This window comes from Melospiza melodia, chromosome 2 (genome assembly GCF_035770615.1).
Source record: "Melospiza melodia melodia isolate bMelMel2 chromosome 2, bMelMel2.pri, whole genome shotgun sequence".
In the NCBI taxonomy this organism is placed as follows: Eukaryota; Metazoa; Chordata; class Aves; order Passeriformes; family Passerellidae; genus Melospiza; species Melospiza melodia.
In genome coordinates, this window is record NC_086195.1 from 73135355 (window position 1) to 73148489 (window position 13135).

General features: G+C 38.5%; 1 protein-coding gene across 1 annotated transcript in view; it reads right to left on the reverse strand.

The window, feature by feature from the left end:
• Positions 1–13135, reverse strand: part of SLC36A4 (solute carrier family 36 member 4) — an 88132-nt gene that overhangs the window by 40103 nt on the left and 34894 nt on the right. The window contains 2 exon segments of the mRNA XM_063148847.1: positions 4933–5102; positions 10714–10883. Coding sequence (XP_063004917.1) covers positions 4933–5102; positions 10714–10883 — 340 coding nt within the window.

The window sequence follows — 13135 nt, forward strand, 5'->3', positions numbered from 1 at the left end:
CCTAAATCACTAATTTAACTATTCCACTTTTCTGTCATTAATTAGCCAACTCTTATTAAAAAAAAAATCTGTGTCTAATAAATGATACATAAGCCTCTTCTATATAAATGATTATTAGCTTATCCTAAGAGTATTGCATTATTAGACCTTAAAACTCCTTCATGTTACCTCTCCTGGAGCTACTCTAAGCAAGTATTTTATTGGCACAATGTCAATAAACAGTGTAAGACATCTGGTAAACATAATTTTATCTTCTGTCTAATTGTTCAGCATGAAGAACTGTTCTTTCCTAAAATCAGGTACAGTTCAAATAGGGAAATATGTAGAAAATGTAACTGATAAGCTCAACTGAAAAATGCATTTATTCTCCTCTTGGTAAAATTACACACTAAGCTCAGACTTAATGGCAAGCAGCTCAGTAACAGCTCCGTTCACGCTCAGCTGGATCAGCCCTTCAATTAAATTTCTTTCATTTCAAGATAACAATCAAAACAGCTGACAATTCAAGTGATATCTCCACATCCACATGCAAATGCAGTATTTCTTAATTTACCTTTTAACAGGAAAACCGTGGCTGCAGGAACACAGCCCTAAATTAAGCTATTAAAAGAATAATATTCTAAACTTCTTGTGTAGATGAAATATACTATTAATGCTCAACTCCAGTTTTCTCCACTATACTTGCTGATATTCTTCAGCAGCTACCAATTCACAAAAAAAAAAATTCTTTCACTACTATCTTTAATAAATCAAACACAACTTATTCTTTAAAAATGAAAGTAATGCTAAAACTGTTCCTTTCTATTTTATTCCCTTATTTCATGGATTTGCTGCCACCTTTTCAGATGAAGTATTTTCTCAATACTGCCTTTTTTTCCCCATACTTCTTCCAACACATCCAGCAAGCAGATTTAATTTCAGTGTCCTTCAGTCAGAAGACATGAGGAGGCCTTTGCTTTGAGATATTTACATTTTCATTCTAGAGGAAACTTACAGTCTTGCCCCATCTGAAATTTTTGACCACAATTCCTACTGTGAGGCATCAAAAGTGAATATGTCTGATGTCATTTAGCATCAACACTGATGCAACACTAAAGCTTAGCAGATCATCTCTCAATCTCCAAGTTCTCAGCATACTTTGAAGCTTTTAATACAGGAGGAATTCATTGCTAAAGCTGAACAAAATCTCTCCAAATTTTCCCCTCCCAGAATCACCATGATCTCAGTAAAAGTGAGCAAAAGAGAGCAAAGAGCTCTCTTGCTCATGATGTAACAGCAGTTTATTTCAAGCAATGGGCATAACAGAACTGATTTGCGTAAAAAGGGGTTTTTTTCTTGCTCTCTGAGACAAGCTGACCTCTGGAAAGATAAAACTTACAGTTTTCTACATAAAAATATTAAATGATCTTTTAACAATTTATCGAGGGTGGTCCAGGTCCTTCAGAAGCAAACTAAGAAAGGTGCACACTTTAACAGGTAATCCCAATGTGCTGGACATACAATCCCATCACGTAACAGGCTTGGCTAAGAGCTGAACCTTGAGCATGATGCCCAACCTTCACCCAGGTAGATGCTGCAAACACAGATCCTAACTATATTTGTGACATGTGTTTTAAATATGTAAAGTCAGGGTAAATACTTTCAGCATTATAAAAATTCCACCCTGACAAATATTTCAAAGCACTGAGGTTATCTGACAAATACCACAAATACCAAGGCAGTACCCACACAAAATTGCACCTGCGTATCTCTTCTAGCATTTTCCAAATCCCATGAAGGCTTTTATCCTATTCCTTCTATTTTCCTGTGTTCCTAATTTCTAACTTAGCCCACCACAGTGATGCTTAGTCCAACTTTCAATCCTATTTCTGCCTAGCTATTAAGACATCCAGCTCCCACATGCTTTCATCATCCACCAAACCCAGGCTCCAGCTCTAGGCTGGACTTTCAGCACAAGCTTAGCTCACTGCTCCACTCAGTGCACCAGGTGCTCACCTAGTTTATAAAATGATTGTTTATGTCAGGATTTATGAAGTATGGTGGGATCTTCCAACTTGCTACACCATCTACAGTGAAATCCAAGCAAAGATGAAGAGATGCTTGTCTCTTGCAAACAAAATAGAAATAGCTGAAGAAGAACAGGGAAATCTAAAAATGCAGAAGATTCTTGTGATCATTCTCCTGCAATCCTAAGTGTCCAAAAGTGAGCAAGTAAGTAATGAAAAACTCTAAGCAACACAAATGGCTCTTGGATGTGTGTTATATCCCCAGTCAAATCCTTACTTAAAACAAACCTTATCAGACAAGAAAAAAATGACAAAAAAATAGACTCCTGGTCTGCTTCTTCCAAAAACTCTCTCACTCCAACAATAAAACAATGACATAACTTTTGAGTAATGCAAAATTCCCAAGAATTAGTAATAAGTGATTTTTCATGTCTGCTCTTAAAAAGCTAATGTGCTACTAGCACCACAGCTGAAGTTCCTCTTCTCAAAGAGCTACTTTCAAGCAAGGAGATTTCCTTTAATCAGTGTATGACCTCTGAATGGTCCAGACATTACAACATACTCCGTCACTGATATCAAAACCATTTAATTTCTAAAATTCAATTTAAAAGGTTTTGGATTTTTACTTTCTATTAAAGAAAAACACTTTCTGAATCATTTTAGGAAGAATGTTCTGCAGTCAGACAAAGTGCAGCTAAGTGAAAAGTGATGCTATTTAAATTAATTCTGTTTAAAAACAGTGCTTCAATGAAAAATGAAGATGAATGTAAGCATCGGAGCTTACACAATTGTTGGTGAAAAAGTATTACAGCTACTGCATGCATACAAGTTTTAGAAACCACTTGGGAAAAACCTGAAATGCCATTAGGTTAATACAACACATCACACAACAGCTTGGCAAATATCAAACCTCTAAGAGCAAACTTTTAATGTTACTGTTTTGTGCCTTGCAGCAAACAATTTAATATCCTCAAATATCCCAGTAAGACCCATAACACTTCAGCAGCTCCATTTCAGAGATTCATATCACAGGTAAGTTGCAATGGCATACACTAGGTACAATTTTACTATACACATTTTTTTCAAAGACATAAAGGCAGAGCATTCTAATACTACATCTTTATATATATAGCTACATCTTTTGTATATATGTATCTTTACATATATATGGCTAATTTCCTTTCTTTTTCTACTTTCTTTTCTTGGACATTGTTTCCCAGTTTTCCCTTTTCGGACTACCCAGAAATTACAAAAGTTAATGATAAAATTAAGGAAAAAACCTATGAAGTAATTTATAATTTTCCCAAGTCAACTAGAGAAGTGTGCCTTTAAGCCTGTTCACCACTGGCTATTCTCATCAGACACATACATGGAACTATCTTTCACCTAAAAACCCTTGAAGCCTTTGGCTGTAAGCAACAGTTTGGATATACAAGATTTTTAGCTTTTCAAATCTATTGTGATATCATTACCAGGGCAGGTGATAAGGAGCACATAAAGGGCATCAGAGATTGAGAAGTCAAGGGTGTCATGACAGCAAGGTGTGGTTAGGACTGGAGATCTAACTGGTGACCTTTTAGTGTCCTGGAGAGATACTAAAAAGTGTTTCGAACCTTGAAGCTTTCTGATCTAGATGTCTCTCAAGTATTACAAGAGCTATGCATCTGTCCTCAATCTTAAAATCTTAATGCCTTGATCACCTGAAATAGAACACAGGCTATATGATGCTTCAGGAGACATGTACTTCATCATTCAAGAAAAATTTGGGTTTTCTTTTTATTTTTTTAGTTTCACAAAGCAGATTCTTTTCAGAGCTGCAAGTTATTAGATTAATGGTATTTCCCTTTGCTTACTGTAGTAATTAAATTGCACTGGCATTAAACTGTTTTTATCAACAGACTTGACCTTTAGAAGGTCTTACTAGATGTCAAAGTCTTCTTTTACAATAATCTTTAGGTGTCATCCAGTACATTATCTACTGCATTCATCAAGGGAATGGAGACAAAAAACTTAATATCTTCTCTTTCATCAGTACTTTCCCCTAAAAGACAAAGTTTAGCATTTTTTTGCTTATTTATCAGTTTTGATTGCTTTTAAGATATTAACAGCTTATTTCAATACAATTGGTCAAGTCAAGAAGCCAGCTTTGTACTAGAAACAATTTTTTTAACAATGTCTTTGAGAAAAGGTCGCTATGTTATTGCACACTTTGGCTGGGAGCTGCGAAGGCAAAGCTGAACTTCCCCCACAGTTCATTATCTTCAGGAGTATTGATTCCTGGATGAGACCACACTCACCATCCAATGCCAGCTCTGCTGACTCCTACTAGCACATCTCAAGCAGCTGTGAGAAAGCAGGGACACAGCAGGAGGGAAGATTAGGGGACAAGCAAGAAAAACCACAAGAGTAACAGGCAGTGAAGGTAGAGATGCCTGCCTCCAAAAACTACTTTGGAGCATTATTCTAAAATAAGTGGCACTTCATGAACTCCATGACCAGGCATCCATGTTTGCCAATGCTACTTTTTGCCTACAGACCCAGCATATCTTTAGGCTTAATCCTCAGATCAACAAAACAGAAACGATTTCTCCACGACAAGCATGTACTGAAGATCACATAGATAAATGCTGACAAATCTCAGCAATGTGCATCTCACTTAAAAAAATTTATTTGAGAAAGGTTTATTTTCCAGTTGGCAGCTTTAGGGTATTACCAGCAAAATATATTGTCGTCAAATAATCGGTCAAACCTACTAGAACAAATGTGGTTAAAATACAAATACAACATTAGTTTCATTTGTTTGTAAAAGTCAAAATGTCAGGTTTGCTAGCCTCAAGAAAACTAAACAACAAAACATATATTTAAATAAGCAGGTCCCAAAAAATGTAATAGCAAGTTTTTTAATGGATGTTCTGCACATACTTACAGGTTGAGCAGACTAGTAGTGCTCTCACCACAAGCTCACTGAGTAACTTCCACTTCTGCCTCACTCTGGAGGTGACAACTGGAGCCAGAATCTCTGCAGGGACGTAGAACTGAATCGAGTATGTCACAAAAATCCCAAAGGAGTACAGAATTTTTACAGACTGATACAACCTGTTGAAAACATTTACAGTCATGTAAGTATGTAAGTTGGAAATTCTTCATAAAAAATTCGCTTGATAATGGCCGTAAGAAGATACATCTATATGTATATATGAATTTTTTTTTCCCCAGTAAACATGAATATATTTTAACTGCCTAAGAAATTGCAGAAGATAAGCCAACTAGAGTAAATCTTCCAAGAAAGGGCAGACATTCTTACCACTGTTACTTGTGGCTGAGTAAACAAATGATAAAGAGCTATCCATGCCTCCAACAGGTTTAAATTTACATATATTTTTAATTCGTGCTGCATTAATTACAAGCATTTGTCATTACTTCCAGTGAACTAACAGAAATTGAGTCTTTGTATGATTTTCTTTCTATGGACATTATAAAAATCTTGGGTGAGGGCTTGATTCATTGCTTCAGTCCTTAAAAAGATGTTCATCTGAAGCAAAGCAAACATCCTTATTGATGACATGGATGAGGTGATTGAGTTCTTCATTAGCAAATTTGCAGACAACACTAGGCTGGGAGCATGTGTTGATCTGTTGGAAGGTAGGAGGGCTCTGCAGACAAACTTGGAATTGTTGGATGGATGGGCAGAGTCCAACAGGATGAAGTTTAATAAATCCAAGTGCCAAGTCCTGCATTTTGGCCACAATAACTCCCTGCAGCACTACAGGCTGGGGACGGTGTGGCTGGACAGTGCCCAGGCAGAAAGGGACCTGGGGGCACTGGTGACAGCCAGCTGAACATGAGCCAGCAGTGTGCCCTGGGGGCCAAGAAGGCCAAGGGCATCCTGGCTGTGTCAGGAGCAGTGTGGCCAGCAGGAGCAGGGAGGTCATTCTCCCCTGTACTCGGCACTGGTGAGGGCACACCTTGAGTGCTGTGTCCAGCTCTGGGCCCTCAGTTTGGGAAGGACATTGAGACACTCGAGCACATCCAGAGGAGGCAACGAGGCTGGAGAGGGGCTGGGAACACAAACCCTGTGAGGAACGGCTGAGGCAGCTGGGGGTGTTTAGCCTGGAGAAAGGGAGACTCAGGGGTGACCTTATCACTCTCTACAACTCCCTGCAAGGTGGCTGTAGCCTGGCGGGATTGGTCTCTTTCTCCAGGCAGCAACTGACAGAATGAGAGGACACAGCCTCAAACTGTGTCAAGGGAAATATGGATTGGATATGAGGAAAAAGTGTCTTACAGAAAGGGTGATAAAATTCTGGAATGGCCGGCCTTGGGAGGTGGTAAAGTCACCATCCCTGGAGGTGTTTAAGAAAAGACTGGATGTGGCACTCAGTGCCATAGTTTAGCTGAGGTGTTAGGGCATGGGTTGGACTCAGTGATCTTGAAGGTCTCTTCCAGCCTAGTGATTCTGTGAATGCATAAGTAAGAAAACAAAAACCACCAGCAAGAGTAGGGAAAGAACAAATAGGACCTGGATCTCTGTATCTCTCAAAGCCTGGCAGGGGTCACTTGAACATTCTCTCTTTGAGTATCACAGTCTGTATCTGCATTAGTAAATAAAATCCAGGCAGGACTGCTTTTGGCCCTTTATCCTGTGACCAAATGGCATGGCAAAACTTTTATCTGTACAGCTCAGCTCTTTTCCACGATACTTTCTATGATTCTATGATATGAGGAAGAAAAGAAAAATAAGCTTCAACTAAAATTACATTTTGACTAATAGGTTTGAAAATATCAGTATCAAAGCTTTGACCATCACTTTACACAGGTCAAGGAATCTCCAAAGCCACATTCAAATGGACAGAAAAGTTATTGCATCAATTTACATGCTGACATAATGGTGTAGCTAGTTTAGAAGCTACTGCTTTCGTGACACACATCTTTTTGACTGGTGAGTAGCTTTTAGAAATTTAGAGGGAACAAGAGTTCTGCAAGACTGTCCTTATGCCAGAAGATATAGATTAGATTTCAGATTAAGATATAGATAGATTTTAGCTGGTTAAATTTTAGCTGAGCAGATACCCAGAATTCACCTCTACTCTCAGGCTTCAGACTACCTCAAGCCTTTACAAAAGTAATTTCTAAAATATATTCAAAAACAGGATTGGTAAGCATCTCCATTACACTATTTTTTCTACAGCTCTATGACAATTAAAACTTTCCAAATTAAAAAAATATTTTTTATATTACTCAGGTGATTTTACTAGTAATTTAATATTATATTCCAATCAGAAAAAGACGACTCCTTAGGCTACCTTTTAATAAAAATCTAAATCATTCATATGTGCTACACCACTTTTCAATTCGTTTTTTTAGATTTCATTATACTCATCTGAAGAGTAGAAACACTGCCAAGCAGTGCAACAAAATTTGCAGAACAACACAGCTAGACCAAACAGAGCAATAATTATGTGAAGCTTTCACTTGAACTAAGCTGCATGTGAAGTCTTGTCGAACTTCAATACATGAATGTTTGTATGGTCATTAACCTTTGGGATTCACAATAAGGGAACTGTTGCACAAAGACTCACTTATATCTAACAAAGAACAGGTGGTGGAAAGAACCTTCACATTCAGCCTTAAGAAGACAAGAACCCAAACAAGAACAAAGAAGAAATTTTTGACAATGAGGATAGTGAAGCTGTGGGTGCCCCATCCCTGGAAGTGCTCACGGCCAGGTTGGATGGAGTTTGGAACAACCTGGTCTCATGACGGATTTCTCTGCTCATGGCACTGGGATCAGAACAGATGATCTTTAAAGGTCCTCTCCAACTGAAACCATTTTATGAATCAACAAGACCCAAACCAAAGACACTAACAAATACTAAAGCAGAATTTTCTGTAATTTACATCTGCAAATACTGAAAACTACTCTTTAAGTCAATTTTCAACATATTCTAAATAATATATTATGCTGAATGACAATTTGTAGTCCCAAACACCATCTAAATAGAACAGCATCAAGCCATTTATCCAAAAGCACCAATCTAGCAGGATATTTTTAATACAAGTAGTGTCTATTTAAATTAAACTTAAGAACATAACTAGTCTAGGGCCTGTGTATGCCTTCCAGTCAATTCATCTGTGAGAACATCAAATAAAACTCAGAAAGCAGCAGAATTTTAATTTCATTTTCTTTATCAGGAAAAGCTTATTTTTAAGACAGAGGTTGTCCAGCTGGAATTAAACACATAAGCCAAGTCTCACTGCTTAGATACACTCCAGGTCTTTCACCTGTCTTTCATCTTATGAAAAAATTCCTCTGCTCCTTGCAATTTCTCTGGTTCAAACTGGCAACTTACTGGCTTTTTATGTGAGGACCAAATAGCAAAATAGTGTCCTACAGTTCACTGGAAATTTGTTTTGCTAGCCCAGTTAATTGCAACCATTTGTCCCTCAGTACTGTATCAGGCAGACCCAAGTCCTGCACAGCACTGGCATCGTACATCACAATCCCTGCGTGCACCACCGAGCTGCTTCTCCTAATTTTGTTTGGTGCTCTGGGGTACTCTCCAGGGTAAGACAAAAACAGATGACTTTGTTAACTGTGGATATGTGCCCTGAGTAGCTTTGAGGTTATTACACTTATAATGCCAATTTCCAACCCTATAGAGCACCAGTTTCCATCTCTTTTATTATCTGTTTCCTTGCATTAGGCCTGCAAAGCCATCAGCACAAATATCATCATCATCACATCTGCACTGTAGCCAAGAGCTATTTGAAAACTCCTATGTGAACGGCTCTGTTAGACAGCAGGGATGCAGAATAAAGTTCATTCTGTTGCTTGCATGAGCACAATAAAAAGCAACAGTGAGTAGCAACCTTAGCTTATTCCACATTCCTCTCACTCCCTGTTTTTTAATAACACCTCTCTTAAGGCACAAATAAACCCAAAGCTACCATTTAAAACAAGCTTTTCACCAATCTTATAAACAACAAGGACTGCCGTGGTTTATTAGAAATAGAAGTATTTTTCCTTTCAGCTGCATCACACAGAGAAGATACATTAAACATTTACAGATTTCTGGTTTTTTGGACAATCACAGAATGGTTTGGGTTTAAAGACACCTCAAAGATTATCCAGTTCCAACTCTCCTGCCATGGGTAGTGCCTTTCACTAGATAAGGTAGCCCAGAACCCCATTCAGCTCAGTCCTTAACACTTCCAGGGATGGGGAGTCCACAACCTCTCTGGGCAACCTGTTCCAGTGCCTCACCACCCTCACACTACAGAATTTTTTTCTAATTTCTAATTGAAACTTGCCCTCCTTTAACTTAAGGGGGAAGGGAAGGGAAGGGAAGGGAAGGGAAGGGAAGGGAAGGGAAGGGAAGGGAAGGGAAGGGAAGGGAAGGGAAGGGAAGGGAAGGGAAGGGAAGGGAAGGGAAGGGAAGGGAAGGGAAGGGAAGGGAAGGGAAGGGAAGGGAAGGGAAGGGAAGGGAAGGGAAGGGAAGGGAAGGGAAGGGAAGGGAAGGGAAGGGAAGGGAAGGGAAGGGAAGGGAAGGCCCAAATCTCAGTTGTTACGACAGCAGTATAAAAACAAAGCAAGCAAACAAGCAGGAAAAAATAGATGAAGGTTCTAGCAAGGAAAAATCATTCATCCTTCAAGACACATTTTTTATACTCTCATATATTAAACATTGGAATCAGTCTGGCAATTAAACAAAACTTCTTAAGAGTATTAAAAATGCATAGATCACATTGACTCCAAGGAATGAAAAGGAAGAAAAGAAAGTGAAAAAGTAACATTTAAAAATTGAGAACATTCATTACATGTGTTCTCCCCTTTTTCAAAACATAAAAAATCAGCATTCATTTCATCTATGCAGGGGTTATTTTGCCAGTAATTTGAGATTTCACTACTTTAATAAACTACTACAATAGAGATTGAAGAAGTAGATGCAAGTATATAACCTGTAAAACATTACTTGATCAGAATGAAAATATTAAAATACTTTTCAGTTTTAGCCCTTTTGCACTGCAGATATACCTAATTTTAGGCCTATTAGACAAAACTATTAAAAAATAAATTATATTAGAGAATAGTTAGAGTATGTCCATCCACAGACAGATGTAAAACTAACTATACAGTGGTTCAAATCATCTTCAGTGCATCTTCAGCATGTGACATTCATAACATTAAAAAAAATAGCTAAATAAAAATTGTAGAATCCTCGAGACACTAGCAAACATAAGCTTCATTCTCCTGATAGGAAGTCATCATATGCACTATCCCTGGACTTGCACTTGAACTACAAACCTATTCATCTTTGATGTCTTCTATTCCATTTGGCCACTTGCTAAACTCAGTGATTACACTAAGAAAGGGCACCATATTACCAGGATATCCAAGGTAAAAGTTGCTTGTTCCAGAACTGTGTGACAGTTTCTTGCAAACTGTGTATTCCCTCCCTCAACAGTCCTGGAACTAGCTCCTTCTAGAGATGGAATGATTTATAACATCATTGATCAGCATTTATAATATCATTGATCACCCTCCCTATGCAAGTCCTTTTAATATGGAAGAAATGACTGGCGAGGACCACAGCTCTATTGTGGATACATTAAAAGTCTGAGCACCCTGAGGGCACTGGGGCATGGGACAACCTTTCTAACACTTCTGCCTTCTAGGTTACTGCTTTTCAATCACAGAGGCACTTACCACTTATCCTGCGGCAGGTTTAAAGTTATGCTGCCTTTGACTTCATCCCCGAAGCGCATATAGCCCAGGGTGGCCAGCGAGATGTACAGTGCCATGACTATTGCCATCCCAATGTTCAGTGCCTGGGGGAAACGGGAGCTGTCCTTCATTCTGTTTTCCAATGGCAACACCTGGAAATACAGGGAGAATCAATCACAGCTGATGTTCTCAGAGTAAAACTACTTGTCTCGCCTCTTTCAATGCCAACTTCCAAAATTCAGGTTATTTTATAAATAAGTAAGATTATTCTACAATAATGTTTTACCACCCAGTTGGTCACAATGTCTTCTGTACCCAATAGAAAAATTGGAGATTGAAAAGCACATATTTTGGTTGGAAAAAAGCATCAGTGTTGTATCATAAAGCAACATTTATAGGTTAGAAAAACTGCCAAGAGAAACTTATGGTGTGGAGATGAAATATCATTGCTTATGTATATAAGCAATGATAGTAACATGAAATTTTTTTTGGCAACAAAATTTTTCAGAATCCAAGGACATTTCTCCAATTCCTGTCAGGTATGCCTGCACTGTCAGCCTCCATCACAGATAAAGCTACTGACACACAAGCTCAGCCTCAGCACACAGCCTCAGCCCTCCCAGCAAATACTCTGGAGTCCATTGTCACAGAAAACTTTTATAAAAAAATCCTTTCCTTAGGATTTTTCCTCCTGAGAAGCTAAGAGGCCTCAGGAACAAAATGTAAACAATGATTATCTGCTGCTGTGGAATGCAACATGTGGATCTGTGATTGGTCTCATAGAGTTGTTTGCAATTAATGGCCAATCATAGCCCAGCTGGCTCGGGCTCTCTGTCCGAGTCACAAACCTTTGTTATCATTCTTTTCTATCCTTAGCTTAGCTAGCCTTCTGATGAAACCTTTTCTTCTATTCTTTTAGTATAGTTTTAACGTAATATATATCATAAAATAATAAATCAAACCTTCTGAAACATGGACTCAGATCCTCGTCTCTTCCCTCATCCAAGAACCCCCGTGATCGCCATCACAGTCCATGACTACCAGAATGCAGTCCCACGCTCTCCTTCATCTCTCTAACAGATACAGGGCCAGGTACACCAGGCCCTGCTTTTCCCAGCTATAGTGCTTTGAGCCTCACTTAGTCAAGCCATCTCACCGGGCCTGCCATCAGTGCGAAGTGAAGACACAGGCGTTTCAACCATTACTGCACGAAGTTTGCTGGGAATTGCCTTTTACTTTTACTACTCTACAGCATTCAGAAAAACACTCCCAGTAAGTTCCAATTTAAGTTTTTAGACACCCAGACAAAACTTCCAGGCAAGACAGTAAAACCCAGTGACAAGCTCACATATTGCTCTTCCTACCTTCCATTTCACCAGCGAACAGATCATTAAAACATCAGCTGATGGCACATGGATTCTCCTAGACAAGCACTTCCCCCACCTCTTTCAGGAGAACTGTACAGTCATCTCAAACACTGAATATGGGATATAGTCCAAGATTAAGACACATAATACTGTATGTCTACATCTAAGTGAAACATCCAAGCTCCATTGATGCCTTAGGATTTTAGCTTTTCTATTTTTCATATATTTATAATCCTGCAATTCTTTAGAGTATAACTCTAAACTCCATACAGAGTGTTAGCAACTGTTTTTCTATTTTAGTCAGACAAAACAAGTCCTCTCTAGGCCTGGGAATCAAGGACATCTTACTGTCTCAGCCCCAAGAGATGTAAACAAAAGTGATTTGGAGGGCAGCAAACTTGGGGTAAAATGACTTCATTACCTGAAGCTGAAATTGGAAGATTAATCCCCAATATGCAAATGGATCAAACTTATAAAAGTATGGAAATCCATGACCCATCATCCATTTTTGGATGTTGCCCCTGTGGGGGGCTTCATCTGCCCTAAAAGTACCTGAAGGCCTTTAATAAATATAACCACTTTTTATTATCTTAATTTTTTCTGGCCTTTGTTTTTAGGTAGTCCCAAAAAGGCATCACTAGGATGAAATCAGCTAATGGAGATCTAGGCAATACAGACAGTAGAATAAAGTTCACAGTTCAGCTTATCTTTCAGTAGACATGCAGGTTATATTTGATGACGGCACAGTTAATTAAAGAAGCTTGTCACCCCTGGTTAGCACTTATGTCATATCTAATACAGACAAACAGCCCCAGTGCAATAAGGTTGCCCTGTAAAAGCTAGTGTTCATCATATAAAATTGCTTTTTAATTGACTGAATATTTACTATTTAAGCAATATGAGTTATGAAAAAAAACAGATTTCATCCACTAATTAACTAACAAATTGATATATCTGAATTTCTGGCATATTATTTTCTACATGGCAATTACTCCTTTCCTCCTAGTCACCCACTGAAATTTACTTCCTCACTTGTA